This window comes from Scleropages formosus, chromosome 25 (genome assembly GCF_900964775.1).
Source record: "Scleropages formosus chromosome 25, fSclFor1.1, whole genome shotgun sequence".
Classification (NCBI taxonomy): Eukaryota; Metazoa; Chordata; class Actinopteri; order Osteoglossiformes; family Osteoglossidae; genus Scleropages; species Scleropages formosus.
The window spans coordinates 496,304-516,817 of record NC_041830.1 but is presented as its reverse complement, the minus strand read 5'-3'; the positions used below and the strand labels follow the sequence as shown (position 1 = coordinate 516,817).

Below are 20,514 nucleotides of genomic sequence, written 5' to 3'. Positions count from 1 at the left end.
TGGATAAACATTTATGTAGTGCAGGAATAGCAGTGTAAAGGACTGATCCAGACATGATTTTAAAGTTATGGTGCATGAACATTTATTTATACCTTACGTGAACTTAAGAGATCATGGGCAAAGTGAGCATCGAAGATGTGAGTTGAATTGAACTGGAGACTTTATTGTCATTGTATTGTTGTGCAAGACAACAAAATTATGGTTTTACAGAATTTTCAGACCGTTTTTAAATGTGGACACAGCTGAAAGTGACTTTATAAACAAATCAATTGACGAACGGAGTGAACATAGCTGGAACAAACACCTAAGGAAAATTCCAGAAGTCAGTATTTTGTTGTAAAAGCCTTGCTTTAAAGAAGTGCATCAAGCCTGTTCCACTGACATCCCCTGTCGTTCTTCGCTGAAGATGCTTTTCCAGGCTTTACAGACTGCGGTAGTGACACTCTTTGGAAGCTGTGCTCCTTGCTGCTGCTTTCTTTTCACTCGTTTTGAACAAATCATATCTTGTGTGGCCGGCGCGGTGGCACAGCGGCACAGCGAGAAGCACTGTTGTCTCACAGCGCCTGGGTGGTGCGAGAGGACGTGAGTTGAATCCCCACTCTGTGTAGAGTTTGCATGTTTGCCCTGTGTCTGCGTGAGTTTCTTTCCATAGTCCAAAGACTTGCTGTCAGGTCCCCCATAGTGTATGTGAGTGACAGAGAGAGTGTATTTCACTGATGTATGGATGAGTGGACCCAGATTCATTGTAAGTAGTGTATCTAGCAGTGTAAGTCACCTTGGTGAATAAGGTGTGTGGGCTGATACACACAGAGTTCACTGGAAGTTGCTTTGGAGAAAAGCGTCTGCTAAATAAATAAAAATGTAAAATGTAAAGGATTGACTTGGGCAGCTTAAAATGAACAAATGAACTCCTGACAGCAATATAATTAGTAACTTTATTAAATCATATCAGCAATAAAGATGGTTTTTAAACAATTGTCTATTTCTGTAAAGTGCTTATCCACTGCAGTAGAGAAAGTGTAAATGCAGACCCCCACAGATCCCATGCACCGCTCATGCAATCAAGTGTACTGCTGTGCTGCACGAAGCTTCTGTTCAATCCATTCCCTGCACACGAACACAAAGTCTACATCAGCCACTGTCACCCAAAGAGGAATAAGAAAGAAAAGGTAGAACAACAGAGCATTCAAATGAAGAAACACGTAGTCCTAGTCCTGCTGTCATGTTGGAAGAGTCACGTCATTGTGTCATTTTTGTGCTCCACTTGCGTGAAGCTCTTTGCCAACAAACCTAATTCTTGCTAGTGGGCTTTGGGAGTCATTTCCTACCCGCTGCTGCACTTTTGCACACAATAAGGAACCTATTGACCCTATGGTGCAATGAAGCTCCATTGAAATGGAAAAAGAGATTCTCCACAGACAAGGAAGGCTCTTGTTCCCCTGAAAAGAATTAACTTTGTTCAAAGAACACCAACAAACTACTAGAAAACACCCCATAACGTTTCTCTAACAGAAACGGTGACTCTTAAGAAGGTAGCATTTGTCAACAACAAAAAGGATTTTAAAAATTAAATAATAAAGCCAACAGCCCACTATTCAGATGTAAATGCAACCAAAAACTATCTTCATTAAAAAAATCTAACCCATTGATCATCATATACTAAACTTCATTCCCTCCTACCTCTTGTGTAAGAAAGAGCAGTAAAAGCGCCATATTCACCCGCTTCAGGACTTAAAAAACCTTGTTTAAAGCAACAAAATGGACGCAAAACGAGGTGCTTTAGACTTACAGTCTTATACTCAAATGCTGTGAAAACTCCACCCTGAATGTTACACAATGTTACAAAGTATCACGACACTGAAAGAGCTTATCAATAATAGTCCTTTTGTCCACGGTTACACTTTCCACCACTGGTCTATCACACTTTGAATACAATGTCTCACAGTAACTAGAAGGAAAAAATGCTTTCGGTGGTGACGATTCTCATGGCTCACGAAACACAGAGGCGTATTTTTTTCAGTGCACCCATCTGCCTTAATTCGCCTTTCAACATTTTTCAGGTTTCATGGGCAGTAAATTGTAAGACGGCAGACACAACTAACAACTGTTCCAGCTGCTCAGGCCAGTAGGACTGACTGATACATTGCAATATGAATCCATTGTGGTTCACTATAGCACACAAGGATGACAGTGCCAGGTACTTTACTTTTTTACTCAGTAGGTAAGAGGTGGGGCCATTCATACCTCTGCAGTACAGCAAAGGAGAAACACTGTAGCGACATGGTTTGAGTGGAGAGGCTGATGCTCTTCTGTCTTTTCAAAACACAAAACAGTCTCACCATTTCACAGAAATTGATTACTGTGTTCCACAAATCAAAATAAATATAATTCCCAAATAAATTTAAATCTTAAATTCAAAGTATTTCATAGACTCCATACTGAAATACCAGTGTGACATAAAATGGACTGTTAAATTATGTTCTAGATACCTGCCTTTTACCCTGCAATTAATCTAAAACGAGTTAACACTGGCATATAATCAATTTAGTCTGTCAAAATAAAATATAAGAACGTGATGCAGGTACATGAAACATAGCAGGGTGTATGACATTTGGTAGAAGCAAGATACTGTTGGGAACGAGTCAAACAGGTCAATGGAACAACCCGAGAAGATGAGGTAAAGCCCACGTACACTGAACAATCTTTACAATGAGCAGCTCATCAAATGGCCAGTGATGTTTCAACATGTTCTAGTGACAAATGCAGGAATGTTGTCTTTTCTCAACAACTGTATGCTTTGTACAGCGTCTAGCCCAAGACTCATTTTGGCCCTTAATGGATAAGTAACAAAAATATTTCTTAGTACAGAGGTCTCTATGACATTTAAAGTGCAGTTTAATGCTTGATCCCAAGTGTGCCTATAGGTTCACTTTGCTTTATTCTAACTTGCATTTGCCACACAAAAAAGGGGTTTCAGTTCCCACACAGATGGTCATGCATACCATTTTACATAGTATCAACACATAGTTTCTACACATTTGAACAGCTACAACTGCCAGAAGATTACAGAGAAGCCCAGATTAATTCAGCATTATCATACAGTATGTAGCTCTAGCAGATATACAGCAGAAGATCTCTTAGCCAGGAAACAACATCCTTCCCCTGGTTTGTGTACACCGAACCCTTGTGTTACAAAAGTTACAGCTTGTCTACTTTCAAGAATTTGTTTGTCGCAGTAGTTTCTGCATCCAGTGGCAGTTAGCTACTGCGACACCCAAACAGTAAGAATGTTGGACCAGATTAATGCAGCTCCGTTCCAGTGATACAGCTTGTGTTTGGTATTTGCGAGTGTTTGTGATCAATAACTCATGGAATGTCGCACGTCTATGGGATAAATAAATCAACAATCTACATTAAATGCATGAAGACTGCATTTAGGAGACATGCAATTTATGGAGACTGCATGTTTGTAATTTGTCACTTTAGTTTTATTTTTAGTGTAGCTGAATTAATAAAATGTTAAAGTCTTATAGCATTTTTTTAAATTGACTATAGCTATATCCAAGACTTTTACAGAACCTGCCCAGCAGCTAAATCAAGGTACATCTCTATTACTATTTTGATTGTACAGTTAAAAATGAAACAAAATGGTCAGATGCTTGTGAATGTTATGCATGATTATGTAATGAATTGCACTCCACAGGGGGATGTGAAGATGTTGTACTGTTCATTATAGTCATGTGACTAACTGGCTCCCTGGGTAGTGAGCTCTGCCACAGCTACCATCAATAGGATGAGTGACTGATGACAACTGAATGAACTTTAAAAAAGTTTTACAGCAAATTTTTAGTTCATTATTGCTTTTACCAAAGGTTTTTTGGCGAACCCAGCCCTTGAACAAGCTAAGAGATGTGTGTATTATTAAGCTTCTACACATTTTGAAGCAGTGGTTGGATCTACAAACAAACTGAATTACAGTGTGAACTGTCTGAATTGCGTTTGAAGTTGATGACCCAGCGTTACATGTTGATATGTGTTTCCCATTTTCCTATCTTTGTAGCTAATGAAGGCAGTGCTGTTTTTAATGAACCCGGTAGCGACGAGAGAGTACGTTATCTAAGTATAGAGGCTTTCATCTAATGATGTACCATGACATTTTCTGTTTGATAAGAAACCACAGGAGAAACCATGATGTCTCCATAGGCACACACAACCAACAACATGAGGCCAGTATGCCAGAAACTGAACTCCGACCCAAAAGAAGGGAACAGGCTCGTGCTCGGGGGGGGGGGGGGTTGTCTTCATGACAGAAGAGCTCTGCCCTCAATAGCGTGTGGCGTACCACTCGTTGTCAGCCATCTGCACCAGCTCGTTGACAACCTCCAGTAGGTTGTGGTTGTGCTTTCGCAGCAGCCGTTGGTTGAGCTGCCGGTCACCAAAGCCCATCTCCAGAAGCACCGCCATCATGGTGATGTCCTGGTTGGTGCTGTCTGCCGGTGACTGTAGGAGAGGGAGAGATTGCAGAGGTCAAAGTGTAACAAGGTCATTTAGGGGACATTGTCCTGTTAACCCAAACAACTGTAAAAAAGTAGTGCATGCAAGACAATGACAATGAAGATGAAAATATCCTATTCGAAAAGAAACGCACATTTGCTTATTGCTATTTAACACATGTGAAGTTAATTAGGCTAAATCCAGCTCAGGGTGTGTGGAGACTGCAGGTTCTCCCTGTGTTCAAAACTCAAAAGACACCCTTAGCAAGCCAACCGGATAAATGATTACCACGAAACTCCCTCAAATTCGCTGCTGTGGCACTGACCCTTGAGGGTAATAAGGTCAAGTATATTGTGTTACTATGTGTCATTGTAAGAAGAACATGACCAGAAAGAGAGCACTGCTGGGAGATGAAGCGCTTCAGCAGATGTGACTGACCAGCGGAGGCCCTTGCTGTCCAGTGAAGAGGGCTTTGTAGGCTGACGCAGCAACGGACAGTGCTCCCTTGACCAGTCCGCCAGCAATACTCCCATGAGCCCTGGAAGCACAGATAGGGGAGGCGGGGGGGCAGAGCAGTATCGTACAGTGAGTGACCATATTCAGTAAGCTGGATGAATTTATCGAACTGAGAGGTCACCGGTACAACAAAGCAAAAATTGTCATAGTGGTGTAGCCTTTTCCGCTTGTTTCGCTACACAGTTTACTTTTATTGGTTATTTTACAGCGGGGGCGCGGTGGCGTGGTGGTGTAGTGGCGCAGCAGGCTTGGCCGGGTCCTGCTCTCTGGTGCGTCTGGGGTTCTAGTCCCGTCCTGGGTGTGTCCCCTCCCCCTCCGGCCTTACGCCTGTGCTTCTGGGTTAGGCTCCGGCTCGCCACGACTGTGTTTGAGACAAGCGGCTTTAGCAAGTGCGTGCGTGCGTGCGTGTGCGTGTATGTATGTGTATGTGTATGTGTGTGTTATTCTACAATACTGGCTACATGTGCACCTGCACTCCTTTGGCTCTTCACAGCTGTTGTGTATTGCACACCAACAAAACATACATACGCATGACGCTCACTGTTAACGTTCAGTGGAAAAACAAAGAGGAGAGGGAAGTGTAAGGAAAGAGGAAAACAGAGCCAATGAATTCATATACAACAGACACTGTGCGGGCACGTGAACCGCAAACAAGGGGCAAGGAAAACGGCAAAGCAGAGGGTATGGCAGTTCTGCTCTCATGCCACTCCCATGTTGGGAGGCAGACAAAATCCAAATTCGCTCCTCATGAAAGCAAAGCAATGGCACGTTGACCGAAGCAGCACCATTAAACGAAACTCCTAGGAAAGTTGAATTGTTGGAACCCGAGGGGTGCATCTCCAGGTACGACTGTACAAAATAATCCCTGCGTGCCCCAAGAACCATCCAACAGGTAAAGCGCAACCATGCCATTCAATAACCGACTTGAGACAAGCGCCCTGCTGCATGAAAAGTTAAAGCCCGTTTCTCACCTGAGATCTGGCGACTTTGGTGTCTCAGATGGACCAGATGGACCTTGGGAGGGAGCCGGACCGTTGAACACTGGCCTTGGCCCTGGGATGGGAAGGGTAAAGTCATGGTGAAAGGCTGGATGGAACGGACATCGGAGCATGGTGAAACACAGAAACCAGGAAGTAAGAGGACTGGGACTGAAGCTCACAAATATTAAAGTATAGAACATCATGTACAGAGTCAAAAAGCATACTGTAGTCAAGAAGTTCAACTGTGAAATGATCACAGCAGAACGAGAAATAGTGTGTGTGTGGTTTCCTGTTGGTCTGTGGTCAGTACTTTCACCATCAGCTTTCCTTTTTTTTTAGAACAAAGTGTTTCAATGATGACATTCTTCCTGTAAACATTAAACACGATTAAATGTAACTAAAATGTAAACGGGGTAACAGCTAGTGTAGTAGTTAAAGCTAACAACTTCACCCAGGAGGAGTCTGGTTCAAATCCAGCTCCGGGTGTAGTGCTGCTGAACAAGGTACTTACTGCGAACCGTTCAAGTAAAACAACCCAGCCACCTGTGTAAGTGGGTAAATCACAGTAAGGCGCTTTGGAGGAAAGTGCCAAATAAAGAGAGGCGACAACGACGCTGTGTATCATTTAGTGGACACCTTGACCCTAAGGGACCTACAGCACTAGAAGTGAACGCCTACACCACAGTGAACTCCCAACAGGCCTTCACCCTTTCACACAGCAGGTGCACTTGTTCACCGAGTCACAAGTTCATCTGAGAAACACACATTGGTGGAGTGTGGAGGGAAACCAGAGCACCTGGAGAAAACCCACACAAACACAAGGGGAACAAGCAAAGCCCTCCACGCAGACTGAGCAGGGATTGGACATATGTGCAATGGCAGAGCCCAGCAGCTGCCCAAGGTAACATACACTGGACAGGGGGAGTGCCTGGACAGGCATGACGGCGACCTGTGAAGCGGTCAGGAAACTCAAAACACCAGTAATACATGGCGGCAGAAGAAGCTTTGCCAAAAGGCTCTTGCTGGGTTACAAGAGCAATCAGAGTGGTACTCACTGTCCTGAGGGTCACGACCCTGGTGCAGCACGTCAGGTGCAGTACCCTCTCCCGCCGCTTCAGACCTGGAGACAGAGCACAGCGAGAGCGTAAGAGAATGCTCGCAGGTGACCCATACACCTGGCGCAGTATGGCGAAAGAGCGACATTAGCCGAAGGGCCTCGGGTCACACAGACACACTATCCTCGGAGTGATAACGAGGTGACGGGCATGTGAACCCTACATGCCCTACATACCTGTTGCCGAGGGCTGCACTGCTGGGCACCTTGGGGCCGGCTGTGCGCAGCGGGACCACAGCAAGGGGTGTGACGTCCGGAGCGAGCGAAGCATTCCTGGGCACGAGCGCTGTGTCCTCCGGTTGGCCTTCGGGTGTGCTGCGCCCTGACAGCCCACCTGCCATGTGTCCTGGGCCGTCGCTCTCGCGAGCGGGCTGCGACATGGCCGAACTGTACATGGACTCGCCCAGCGGGCGGCTCGTGTCAAAGCAGTCGGGCAGGATGACGACGTAGTCCTCGGAGGAAGCCGAGGAGGCCTGGCTGCGCACTTCATCCCTCTCGCCCTCATCCTCATCTTCGTCCTCTGCCTCGGACTGGCTGCCACCACGGGGGGCGCTCACCTCTGCGCAGAGCGAGAAGGTCAGTGAGCACACATTACGTTACAGCCAAATTTAAACTTCTTCCCCCTCCTCCCTCACTGCTGACCCTTCTGTCTCGTGCAAATGACACAAAGTCACTTCCATCCCTGCAGAGTTCTCAGAGTCCAAAAGAAGGTCACTCTTAAGCCCTCTGCTCTCACACAAAGACACATTTCACACCCTCCACCCGAACCCTTCTCTTAAATTACAGGCCACTCCCTGCAACTATCACTAATTCCTTGCCTTTTGTGTATGTGTGTGTGTGTGTGTGTGTGTGGGGCTACCCTGCAGTGGACTGGTGTCCCATTCAGACCACAACATCCTGCAATAAGTTCTTTTCTAAGTACTTCCTGCTATGGACAAGACAAAATATACCAAGATTAACTTTTTTTACTCGAACAACTGAGGTAAGTACCCTGCTCAAGGGCACTGCAGGGCTACGCCTCTAATCAGAGCAGTCCTCGCATCTCAAAGTCAGTCTCAGGCTCTTGTAGCGCCAAAGCAAGCGTGGACATGTTGCTGTCTCTCACCTGGAGAGGCAGGGCGGTGCAGCAGGAACTTGAGCTCGCTATGGAGCAGGGCATCGCTTAGTTTCTGTGGCACCTCCACGCTGCAGGGACGCTGCTCTGGGGCTGTGGGAAGAGGCACTTGAATGTTTTCTTGACAAACTTTAAACTGAGAGCCTTGTTCTTCCTGCCAAGCGTGGTACAAAACATGGTACTCGGCCTGTAATGGATCTGGCCTCTGTCTCTGTCTAACTGACACCTAACCATATTTACTATATACAGTAAGTGGGCATCTCCCCAAAAGTATCGGGGTGGCACTGGGCAGTGGAGAGTAACCCTGCTGTCTCACGGTACTTGGGTTGAAATCCCACTCAGCGTGTGCCGAGTTTGCACAGTATTCCCCAGGGTCACACAGAGTTACCTTCTGGTGCTCCTTTTTCTTCCCACACTGCAAAAACGTGTCAGTTGGACTGGTGGTTCTAAATGGCCTGTAGTGAGTGTGTGTGTCTGTCTGTGTGTGAGGGGGGCTACCAGCGATAGACTACTTCCCTATCCTGCTTGAGCCCTTTCTAGCCTAGCACCCTCTGCTTCTGAGACAGGCTCCAGATAAGCGTAAAAGTTCAACAGTATAAAAGTGGTGTTTGCCCACAGTGAACGCAGACGCATTCTCAACTCACCCTTGGTGCTGCCAGTGAGTGTGCGACGCAGCGGCTTGTGATCTGGCGCTTCCTCCAAGGTCAGAGAGCGGATCACAGTTTCGCACACAAACTGCGTCCCACTGATGTCATCCTCACCCTCCTCCTGGGCATGAAGGCCTGTCTGGTGCTTCGGTGGCTCCACAGTGACCCCTAGCAGAGGAACGGGGCCAAAACCAGCACGGCAGGAGCACATGCATCACACACTCCACCAATTTCCCCAGAGCAACCAGCACATAAGCTGTGTCAACACGAGACCATTATCCTACCCAGGCTGCTCCTCTCCTCCGGCACCTCCGACTCCTCCTGGATTAGGGACAAGTTCCGTCTCTCCAGCACAGAGCAGTCTTGGGGAAGTGGGGACGTGCAGGGAGTCGTGTCTAGGGGTGACACATCCAACAGCTCATAAAGGTCACATTCTGAAACAAACACACAAATGTGCCACACAGCGCAGTGCGTGGAGAACATGTCAGACGCAGTGTCAGTATCTCGAGTGGCGCAGCTCGGCAGTCTCACCAGCTGGGCTGTTGTGGGGCACCTTCTCCAACTCCTGCACGATGTTGATGTCCAACAGCTCGAAAGAAAGGAGGTCCTGAAACGCAGAGATGAAACCTTAGGAGGACTGTCAGGTGCATATGAGTGTTGTGTGCGTGCGCAGCAGCTGTACCTGAGCTGTGAGCAGGTCCACGGAGGGTATCAAATACTCTCTTTCGGGACTATCAGGCATTGGCACACAGTTCCCTCCATGCACTTTCTCCTGGAAGCATACCAAAGCATGTACGGTGTGCACTATACACTCTGTACAATGTCCCACGTCTCAGCCTGCCAGACAAAGCGGACGAGAACCTTACTTGACTCTGGCCAGTGTCGGGATCCACCACCATGCTGCACCACACACGTGGGCCAAACTGCTCCCCGCGGTGTGCCAGGCGCCAGTGTGACGTGTATGTGCCCTCCATGATGGGTGCCACGAACGTGACGCTGACCACGCCCACCTGGCCGGGCTGCAGGAAGGGTACAGCCACCTCCTTCTGCTTCTCTCGGGATGCCAGGGGCAGGTTGCCCCACATGAACTTAAGCTGTATGGCGACAGCAGTACCTCAACTACTGTGGACGAAGGGTGCGGCAACGTTCACTCGTTGAGCTGAGCTACAGCATTAAGGTACCTACAATTACCATTCATACAGCCAGGCAACCTGGGCTAAGTACCTCGCTGAAGCGTACTAAAGCTGGAGGTGGGACGCAAACCTGCGACCTCTCGTTCCAAAAGCAGCAGCTCCAACCGCTACAATACCAGAATGAGATGCTGCGAAGACTCTTCTCACCTCCAGCTCCAGATGTTTCCGTACTGGAGCACTTAAGAAATTACCCTGCTCGCATGGTTATACCAATGTGTTTGAAAGAACCAGTCCTGGTCCAGACTGAGCAACACAGGCTAGCCAACGAAGCCAGAATGTAAAGTAGCTGATACAGCAGGAGTAAGAGTAAAAGTAAATTCTGTTCCTCAGTATAAAACCCAAGGAACAGCGCTCTCTGCGCTGAAACAATGACCTGGCTTTCTCTCATACCCTGGTCTCGGTTGTCCAGCAGACTGTGCCGGTGTTCCTCATCTTCCAGTACTTAACGAACTGGGTTCCAGGCTGCATTCGGGTCCCGTCCGGCAGGTTTTCATCAAGAAAAAGGGCAGTCATGGTGGGCACCCCCGTAGGACAGGTCGTCTTGGGCCCCCTGATGAAAGCAAAGCACAGGCATAAATACCTGAACCTCCAGGTGTGCACTTTTGGCAAAAGGAAGCCCAAAAAAACAAGAGCAAAAATCAAGAAGTTCTGCTGAGAGCAGAGAAACGCATACGAACCTCACGCTCAGTGAGAGCACTTTGTTCTGGAACATCGACTTGTGTAGAAAGAGATACTGCTATCCAGTCGTTCAAAGAGAAACACTGACTGTGCTCTTGAGCAACACTGGATGCCTCTGAAATTAGTGTGTGTGTGTGTGTGTGTGTGTGTGTGTGTGTGCGCCAACATGAGCATGTTTCTAGAAGGACCCTGAACGCAAAAAGCATGCATACATCACTGGTGTAGTCTGTCTTTTAAAAGTCCAGTGTCAATAGGGTGCTGGTGCCTCATAATCCTGGGCTGTGGGTTAGGACTAGGATTCGATACTGACCCCCTCTGTCTGTGGCATTTCCCTCTAGTGCTCCAGCTCCTCCCACAGTCCAAAGACACATCAACCGGTGACTAGTGTGTCTGGAGCAGGAGGCACCTAGTAGCGTAGTGGTTAAGCGCTGCTCCCTTTGGTTCTGAAGGCTGCCACTTCGAATCTCACTTACTGCTTTAATACCAAAATTACGCAGGTGTATAAATGGGTAAAAAATTTAAGTACATTAACACTGTATGTCCCTCAGGTGTCAGCTACATGAATACATGTAAATGTATGCGTGTGTCATGGCCCTGCAATAGACTGGCATACCTGTGCAGAGCACCAGCTCTGGAGCACTGTGACCCTCAACTAGACAGTGCTAATAACAGAACAAAAGATATGAATGCATGAAATAATAACTATTTCATAACACCTACAACAAAAATTATTACTAGCTAGACTGTTAATGTGAAGCATGTGTTCATTTGCTCATGAACCTTTCCTTTTTTATTTAGGAAAATGATCCAATGTTACATATCTGTGTGTGGCAAAAGTATGCGAATCTCTAGGATTATTAGTTCATTTGAAGGGGAAATTAGAGTCAGGTATCTGAATCAATAAAACGACGATGGGGTGTGAGTGGGAGAGGCTCTGCCTTATTTAAAGAACAGAAGTGTGGGGCTTCACTATCAAAGTCTGATCTTAACAACACAGGTTTGTGGAAGTATGTCATGGCAAACAAAGGAAATTCTTTGGACCGCAAATAAAGAGTTGTTGATGCTCACCACACTGGAAAAGGTTACAAAACCATTGATAAAGAATTTGGACTCCACCAGTCCACTGTCAATCAGTTAGTGTACAAATGGAGGAAATTCAGCACCATTGCTACCCTCCCCAGGAGTGGTTGACCAAGAAAGATCAGACTAAGAGCAAGGCATGTAATAGTCTAAGAGGTTACAAAGAAACCCAGGTAACATTTAAGGAACTAAAGGCCTCTCTTGCATTGGCTAATGTCAGTGTTCATGAGTCCACCATCAAGAGAATACTGAACAACAATGGTGTGCATGGCAGGGTTGCAAGGAGAAAGTTACTCTCTGCCCGTCTAATTTGCTGAGGACCACATGGATAAGCCAGAAGGCTATACGAAGAATGTTCTGTGGACAGATGAGATCAAAATAGAGATTTCTGGCTTGAATGAGAAGTGCTATGTTTGGCAAAAGACAAACGCTGCATACCAGAATAAGAATGTTATCCCATGTGTGAAACATAGCGATGGCAGTATCATGGTTTGGGCCTGCTTTGTTGTCTCTGGTCCATGACTGCTTGCCATCAGTGATGGAATTATGAATTCTGAATTGTACCAGACAATTCTACAGGAAATTGTCAGGGTTTCCTTTTGTAAACTGAAATTCAAGAGAAAGTGGGTCATGCAGCAAGACAATAACCCTAAACACATAAGTCGTTCTACCAAAGAATGGTTAAAGCAGAAGAAAGTTAAAGTTTTGGAATGGCTAAGTCAAAGTCCTGACCTTAATCCTGTAGAAATGCTTTTGAGGGACTTGAAGTGGGCAGTTCGTGCGAGGAAGCCCACCAACATTCCCAAGTTGTAGCTGCTCTATAAGGAGGAATGGGCTGAAATTCCTCCAAGCCCATCGGCTTGGACTGATCAACAAATTCCGGAAACACTTAGCTGCAGTTATTGCTGCACACGGGTGTCGCGCAGTTATTGAAAGCAAAGGTTCACATACTTTTGCCACACACAGATATGTAAATAAAGATAAACGAACAAGTGTAATGTTTTTTTATCTCTTTTGTTTAATTGGGTTCTCTAGTTTATTGACTTGTGTGAAAATCTGATCATGTTTTAGGTCATATTTATGCAGAAATAGAGAAAATTCTAAAGGGTCCCCAGACTTTTCAAGCACCACTGTATCTGCATTGAGCTCTACGAAGAGTCTTGGAGTTGCACTTGGGTCACAGCTCACCATGGTTACCGTTATTTACCACGTAGTGCACATAATGATACGATACAATAATGATCATGTTCTGTTAGGGTATGTATGGTACAGATCTTCGGCCTTATTTGGCTGGTACTTGAACTAGGAACTTTGTAACACAGCATTGCCGAGAAGCTGAAGCTGTGCAATGGAAGAAATATAGAATTAAAAAAATTAACCGTTCGCCAAAGCTAGGATTCAGTGTGGTGCAAAAACCTATGTGTCCCAAAGAGTCACCCTTGCAGGAGGTGCTCTTACTTGAGGCTGGGCGACTGGGCACTTCGAGGGACAAGCAGCACCGCCGGGGGGGTCCTGTCCAGCATGGCACTCTGCTGCATGCCCCTCTTCTCCATCCTTAACTGCTTCCGAATCTCCTTAACCTCTGCCTTGAGCTGGCGTTTCTCAGCCTTCAACTTGTGCTTGTCGGCCTTGCGGGAGCCGCGCTCGCCCTGCTTCTGGAACCTGGGGGTGCCAAGGAGGGCCTCTTAAACATGACATCAACAAGAGTTTGCTACAAAAAGTGCTCGATGGATACCGCGTTTCCGTTTGTGGTCATGACTTGCCTTAAGACATCAGTGCTGACACGCAGCGGTTAAAGCAGGCAAACCTTTGTTTTAAAGGACTAAGTGTGCGGAGCAGTACGGAACACACGAAATACACACATGGCTATAGGAAGAACTACTGTACCTGATGTAGTAAACACCCTGTACCGTCAAAGGACCTTCAGACAGAATCCATATGTCATTGTGCATAAGTGACAGTTACTGATGCATCGCATTCCCCACCTGCCCGATCCACGCAGCCCAGGAATGACACTGCTGCCCCCCCACGACATCCAGGTGACCTATAATGCAGACTCTCACCTGTGGCGCTCGCCCGGTACTCCGTACTCTGGGATGGAGAGGGGAGTCATGGCTCGAGGCAGGCTGTGGCCCGGGTCATGTGCCAAGCTGCACTTCTCACATAGGCTGTAGCACGTACATATGCTGCAATGGAAACAAAAACAAAAATGAAAACCCAACCGGGAGATGAGCACGCTCCTCCAGTATCCCAGACACAGATACAGGAAAAAGAAACAAAAGACACAAAGGAGACACAATAGGCTCCGAACATGGTAGGGAGGTTCTAAGGAATGACAACAAGGAGCCTTTGGTCATCACCTCTACCAAGTGTGTATGCCAAGCTGTGGTGTGTAGACATTTTGGCTATTTCACGGTCCACTATGTGTGATGTAATGTTTTTTAAAAAACTATTTTGCTGAATTCGCTTCCTATTTAGGTCTGCTCGTCAAGTAAAGGTAGTGCATCATATTGCGGTGCGCTGTCCTCATTCATGATGCTTCACAAAAGCATTCTTTGGCTCAGAAGAGGTGGGAAGCCAAGATCCCAAGAGGGATACCTTTACTCTCCCGCTTCATTCTGGTACCTTCTCCATGTCTGCCCTCCTTCCCCAATTCTTCTTTGTTAAGAGTGGATCACTGTGTTCGATTCTAATGCTACGCTTTGTAGAAATCAACCCAATTAATTCCAGTGTGTTTCACCGAGGGTGCCGCACAGAGCAGGGCAAGTGGTGCAGGAAAGGCTTTTTCCCTCATCTGGGGGCAATTCACTGCTGCACTGCTCCTTCCTGTCACAAGTGGATCCCGGCATTGGAGCTGGATGTAGCAGAAGGGCTGAAAAGGGATGGTACATGGGGAAGAACGCAGGTACCAACCTGCACTGGTATCCACCACCCGTCACCTGACATTGGCACCTGCTGCAGGTTGGTGAGGAGGTGACAGCCCCGGGCCAGGGAGGGGCTGAGGAGGACAGGTGGGGTAGCTGGTGGACGCAGCACTGGCCAGAAAACTCCCGGCAGATCATTTCAACTGCCTCCTTTACCACCTGGTCCTTGAACTAGAAAAGTCCATCAAAAGGTGTGCTACACTAGTATGTCTATATTGCTTTGCATTACTTCACATCACATTAAATTACACTACACTATATTACATTATACTATATCACACTGCATTACAGTATATTATATTACATGACACTATATTATACAGGGTTACATTACTTTGCACAACCTCTGGTCTCTAATCTGTAACAAGCCTGTTTTGGTTTACGTACCTAGTTTTATAACAAATTGTAACCTTGATTTACTCTACAAACTTTTTTCTTTCTCAGCTCATCGTGCTGCGTGCAAAGGTAACGACAGTCCATCCTGGTAATACTGCATTGACAACAAAAGGGAAGATGACGTGTACACAGTATATATAAACTGTGCTTCACTGGGAAAGTTTGTGGGGCAATGGAGCAGCGCCAGCACCACAGCAAACCTGTACACAGTCAACCCTTTCAATCCAAAACATCTGCTCTTGCACACTATTTCTCATTAAGTGTTTCACGCAAGACTTTTTCATAAATGACTAAAGCTGGAAAACAAAACTGACCGTCCATCCAAGCAATAAGTACTATACCACAAATTGTACTTAGGGATGTGTTTCGCAAGGTCAGTGTCAATGAAGACACTCGTACGCCGATGAGAGAATTTACTTCCACATGTAGCACTGCTACCGAGTCGTCGTGACACAATGTGGCGGAGATGTGGTGGACACACATCAGAAGAGGCCCTTACCACCCCTAGCACTACACAGTATCTTCCCACTCCAATACCTTTTCCATGTAGGATGTGAACCAACTTGGCGGACTCTTCTCATCCTCTTTGCTCACTTGTGTCTCCTTGGAAGGCACCTTGAGGACAGAAACAGCTATGTTCATATCATGAGCTCTGTGGAAGTACTCACACCTTCAATATCGCCACGTCTTCACCATGCGCATGAACCCAGGACCCAGTAAGCCCATGCAAGCAACCGTCAAGTGGACAAGTGCAATATGTCACACTGCCGTCACTCGCAGCTTTGTCTGAAACGTGTTCATGAAACCATTACGAGCCACTGTGGGGACACAGTTCAGTGATGCGTACTGCCAACACTCCATGCTTAGACTTTGACAAAGGTTCCACGTAGTTATGGAACACTGCTTACTGGATGCACAGACCTGAAATTTGCATTATTAATAGATGTGGTCAGTGTGTTCACTCCTTGTACATGCTTTCATTTCTGAGGGTGTCCTGCCTGACACTGTATTTTCCAGTGGACCACCTGCCACCATGTGGTGGCCAAGCAAACTGATGTCATTCTTATGACCCTGCCACATTCGGAATGTTCCAGGGAAACTCTTTTCACTGTAGTATTCAAAAATACGGGAGGAAACCCTTGAGGCGGTTCTCGCAGGGTGCAGGATAGACGTCCCATGAGAACGAGATGCTGCAATTTAACGAGTTTGCTCCTTTGGTCTCCATGGCAACAGTACACATTTCCTCAGCGGCGCTTTTAAAATCAGCAGCACTCATGTGAACGTAAGCGGAACTGAAGGGAGTAAGTCTAAGGTCCAGTAGTGTGTGGACACACCTTACTGCCACAGCTCCATGAAGTTGCCCCCCTACAAACTGCACTAATGAAAAAATGTTATGATTCCTTAGTGCAACATTTGTGCCATGAAAATTAGAATTTTGTGCCATTGTTTCTGAGATATTCACATTTATTCTTTCCAGTACGTGATATCACTCAGCCCCCCTGCAACACCACAGAGAATCGAATTCAGGCTCTTGTTTTTGCTACGTTTCTGGTGATATCACATGAAATACAATCCTTTACATTTAAAAAATTAAAGCTGGGGATCCAAGATGCCATTTAGTAACATAATCATTATTACTTGTTACACACTGGCTTACAATTGTTACTTTCTAGAATGCCCAGGCAACCACTGGCCCGTGGACCCACAGAGGTTTTTTCTCCCTCAACCTTCAGTTGGGAGTTTTTATTCCTTTCCCCAGTGGCCAGTAGGCATACTTATAGCTCTATAAAAAGTACTTCATTATGGTAGCCATTAGTTGACTGTCTTCCTTGTTTGTATCTGTTTTTCTTGCCTTATACCTGTGTTAAAGCGTTCTGTGTCATTGCGTGAGAAGAGCACTCTATAAAAATAAGCTGAATTGAATAAAAAAGTCAAAAAATTGGAACCGCGGTTTGAACAGTACAAACTGGCACAAACAAAAGAGCCCGAATTGGAGTGTCTCTGGCTTTGTAGGGGAGGCTGAGTGACATCACTTCCTGGAAAAAATCTATTTTAATGTCTTATAAACAATAATGACACAAATTCTAATTTTCACAGCACAAATGTAGCACTAAGTAATCATGATATTTTTTCACTGGTGCTGCTTGTAGGGGGGACAGCTTCACAGAGCTTACCGCCAGTTATTGCCTTGATAAGCAAGCAGTAAAAGTACATTTCAAAGAAACGGAAGATATATGGACAACAGGAGTAATGTTCCGATCTTTATCAAAAACGTGTCACTCAAGGAGCTGGGTCATGAATGAGAAGTCTTACCCCATCCTGCTCAAGGTTCGGAGCCTGCGTCTCACGGTCCACCGTCTTCACCATGGAGGGCAGGGCATGGTAAGGTGGGGCTGTCCGCAGCCCACTCCTCACATCCTTGCCCTTTGCTTTCAGGGGCCTGTCAGCAGCGCCCTTCGCCTTATACACGTTCATGGTGAGCTGGTGGCCCTGTTTCACTGCACACTGTAAAGGGTTCAGGGTCAGTGGGTTATCCTGGTGCTCACGTCTCGTTTTTTTCTCCACACCAGTGACCAACGAGGGACCGATGTAGCCGTATCTTTACTGGAAACGATGCTATTGTGCAAGCACATGAAAACTGTGCAGCTTTCAAGTTACGCTCATAGCCGTACAAACAAAAAGAGCTGGAGAGTAACCTTTGAAGAATGATGTGTGTTTATGGGGCAACACAATGCAACACAACTTGTTTGAAACATCCACACAGAAATGTTTGCAGTACACAGCCAGTTTACCTTAAGAGCTTCCAGGAATTCCTCTGAAATGGAAGAGGAAAAATATTTTCATATCGCAGAAGCCCTTTCCAGGGATGTAAAACAATGTCTTTGAGTCCGAGAAACAGAAAACAACACTCACCTTGACTGTTTATGGAAACCTACAATGGGGGGAACAAAACAAGCAAAGATGTAACCACTTGTCCATACCAAGTGACCACGAAAAAGGCAAAATACACCATATTTTGGTAAAGCATGATAAATAGAAGATAATGTGACTATGAAAACAGAAACAAGATAAAGGGCATTTTTATGTACAGAGCAAATTGTGTACAGAAAAAGAACGGCTATGAGACCTGCATGCAAAGTGTCCACAACACACAGCTGTTACTGCTGGAACACATCAGAGCAGCAGACAGTGTGTGAGAGCAAAGCATTATTGGAAGGTTCTCTTTTACTCTGCAAATGTCCTACTTATAACACTCAAAAGTGGTGTCCTGTCCAAAGTGCTGAAACTTGCAAACAGTTGAACAAACCTCCTCCTTCTCTTCATCCAGGTACTTCAGCTGCAAGCTGCTCAAACTGAAGGCCATTTTGATCTGGGAAGGGAGGGGAGGTGCAGGAAGAGGAGCAGAGGGAAGAGGCAGGGAGGGGAGGGGTGCGGAGAGGAGGGGAGAAAGGACAAGACAAAGCTCCATTACTCATGTTCCCCCAGCACATTGACACTTCTAGACAACAGGCCACGACGAGCACAGCAAAGGTAGGGGAAGAGACTTTAAAGAAGGAAAACATGTAACACTTACTCACACGCACGTGTGCACACACACACACGTGACCACTGTGACAGTGGAACTGCAATAAACTCCCATGGTCCAACACAACTTTCATATAACTCAGTCATTACTTAATATCACTTCTTTCCATTAAAAAGGGAAACTGAAAGTGCATAACATTACACTACATTTACTCCTTGGTTTATGGCGTAGGGTCTGTTCCTATAGCCGCAATGTAACTTGTTTTTGTGAGTCCAAAATATTACGTAAATGGAAATGTATTAAAATTTATCAGTCTCTCAGAAATCACTGCTATAACTGAAAATGTGAAAAACCTAAAAGTGTCACCAATTTGTGAACAAAGGTTTTGCACGTTATGTACAAACCCCCCTGCCACTCTGTCCCCATTGCCCCTGTTCTGTCCCCTCTGGTCCCTTCACTCTGTCCCTCGTTGTCCTTCCGTTCTGTTCCATTGTCCCCGAATCTGTCCCCGCATTGCCCCCCACTCTGTCCCTCATTGTCCTTCCATTCTGTCCCACTGTCCCCCATTCTGTCCATCGTTGTCAGCCCCAACTCTGTCCCCCGTTGTTCCCTCTGCTCTGTCCCCTGATGTCCTTCAAATCAGTCCTGTTGTCCCCCATTCTGTCCCCCAATGCCTCATGCTGTCATCCCACTCAGTCCCTTGTTGTCCTTCTGTTCTGTTCCCTATTGTCCCCGCCCTGTCCCCTGATGTCCTTCAACTCCATCCTGTTGTTCCGCATTCTGTCCCCTATTGCCGTCTCCTCTGTCCCTTCTGGTCCTCTCATTGTTCTTCCATTCTGTCCCCTGTTGTCCTCCCCTGCTCTATTTTCTGTTGTCCTTCCATTCAGTCCCATGTTGTCCTTTCATTCTGTCCCCTCTGGTCCACTCACTCTGCACCTCGTTGTCCTTCCATTCTTTCCTGTTGTCCTCCATTCTGTCCCCAGCTGTCCTTCCACTTTGTCCCTCATTGCCCCCCACTGTTCCCTGTTGTTCCCTGCTCCGCCCCCTCTGGTGCCCCTACTTTGTCCTCTGCAATCCTTCCACTCTGTCCCATGTCGTTCTTCCATTGTTCTGTCCCCTTGGCCCCCTCACTCTGTCCCTCTGTTCGCCCGCTCCTCGCTCACCGTGGCCTCCATGGACTCCCAACTCCATCTCTTCCAGTCGGACACCAGGAAACTCTCCGCGTTCCCTCTGAAATTCACCTTCACGTTCACAGGAAGCTCCATGGCTGCTGCTGCTGCTCGCCGTCACAGTGTCATCGAACGCGTGCGTCTGCATAAACAAACTGACTCGTGTTGATCGAATCCCGAGTTATGGAGGAAGCTTTCCTCGTCTGTTTACATGTACAACGCGTCCCCCCTCCGTCGTCCCTTCACACGTGACCGGACACGTACCGCGCGCGATGACGTCAAAGGGCGGGTGGGAACGGTATGTCGCTGCTCCATCAATTAAACGTACCCAAGTACAGTACTATAGTAACAGAGCTGCTCGTTCTCTGTTTCACAGTGATGTTGCCACCGTGTGCTTATTGGAACACGGGAGAAAGTTTGGCTGCTCAGTCACAAATACTTCTTTACAAACAAGGTTAAGGAAATGACCCTAGGCTAAAGCATGAATTTCTAGAAGACTCGGGAGATAGATCATGTGTTCTTCTGCAACCTGTACTGAGAGACTGTGCCTTCTGGCACTGTTGTTACACCAAAAAGCTATGGAGATATGTCTCTAAATTTATTATTGATAAACTGTGTTTGCACTATGACTATGTACTGTTTGGATTCTTTCATTTTGATATAAGTACAGAGAAACAGACACA

The 20,514-nt window shown here is 46.4% G+C and overlaps 1 protein-coding gene across 2 annotated transcripts; it reads right to left on the bottom strand.

The window, feature by feature from the left end:
• Positions 1–868: 868 nt before the first annotated feature.
• LOC108928230 (next to BRCA1 gene 1 protein-like) lies at positions 869–20,069 on the bottom strand. Of its 2 annotated transcripts, XM_018742076.2 has the most exons (22): positions 19,826–20,069; positions 18,444–18,506; positions 18,050–18,068; positions 17,929–17,951; positions 17,450–17,641; positions 15,674–15,751; positions 14,730–14,911; positions 13,880–14,002; positions 13,275–13,478; positions 10,449–10,608; positions 9,732–9,959; positions 9,548–9,637; positions 9,397–9,472; positions 9,150–9,260; positions 8,863–9,033; positions 8,210–8,311; positions 7,282–7,663; positions 7,046–7,110; positions 5,982–6,063; positions 4,933–5,032; positions 4,343–4,500; positions 869–1,107 (listed from the first exon to the last, which is right to left on the bottom strand). In XM_018742076.2, the coding sequence occupies exons 1-22, from the start codon at positions 19,925–19,927 to the stop codon at positions 1,062–1,064; spliced, it is 2,757 nt and encodes a 918-aa protein (XP_018597592.1). In that variant the 5' UTR covers positions 19,928–20,069; the 3' UTR covers positions 869–1,061. The 2 variants fall into 2 exon arrangements, with proteins under 2 accessions (XP_018597592.1, XP_029105021.1); XM_029249188.1 differs by lacking the exon at positions 869–1,107 and having other exon boundaries at positions 2,878–4,500.
• Positions 20,070–20,514: the final 445 nt, after the last annotated feature.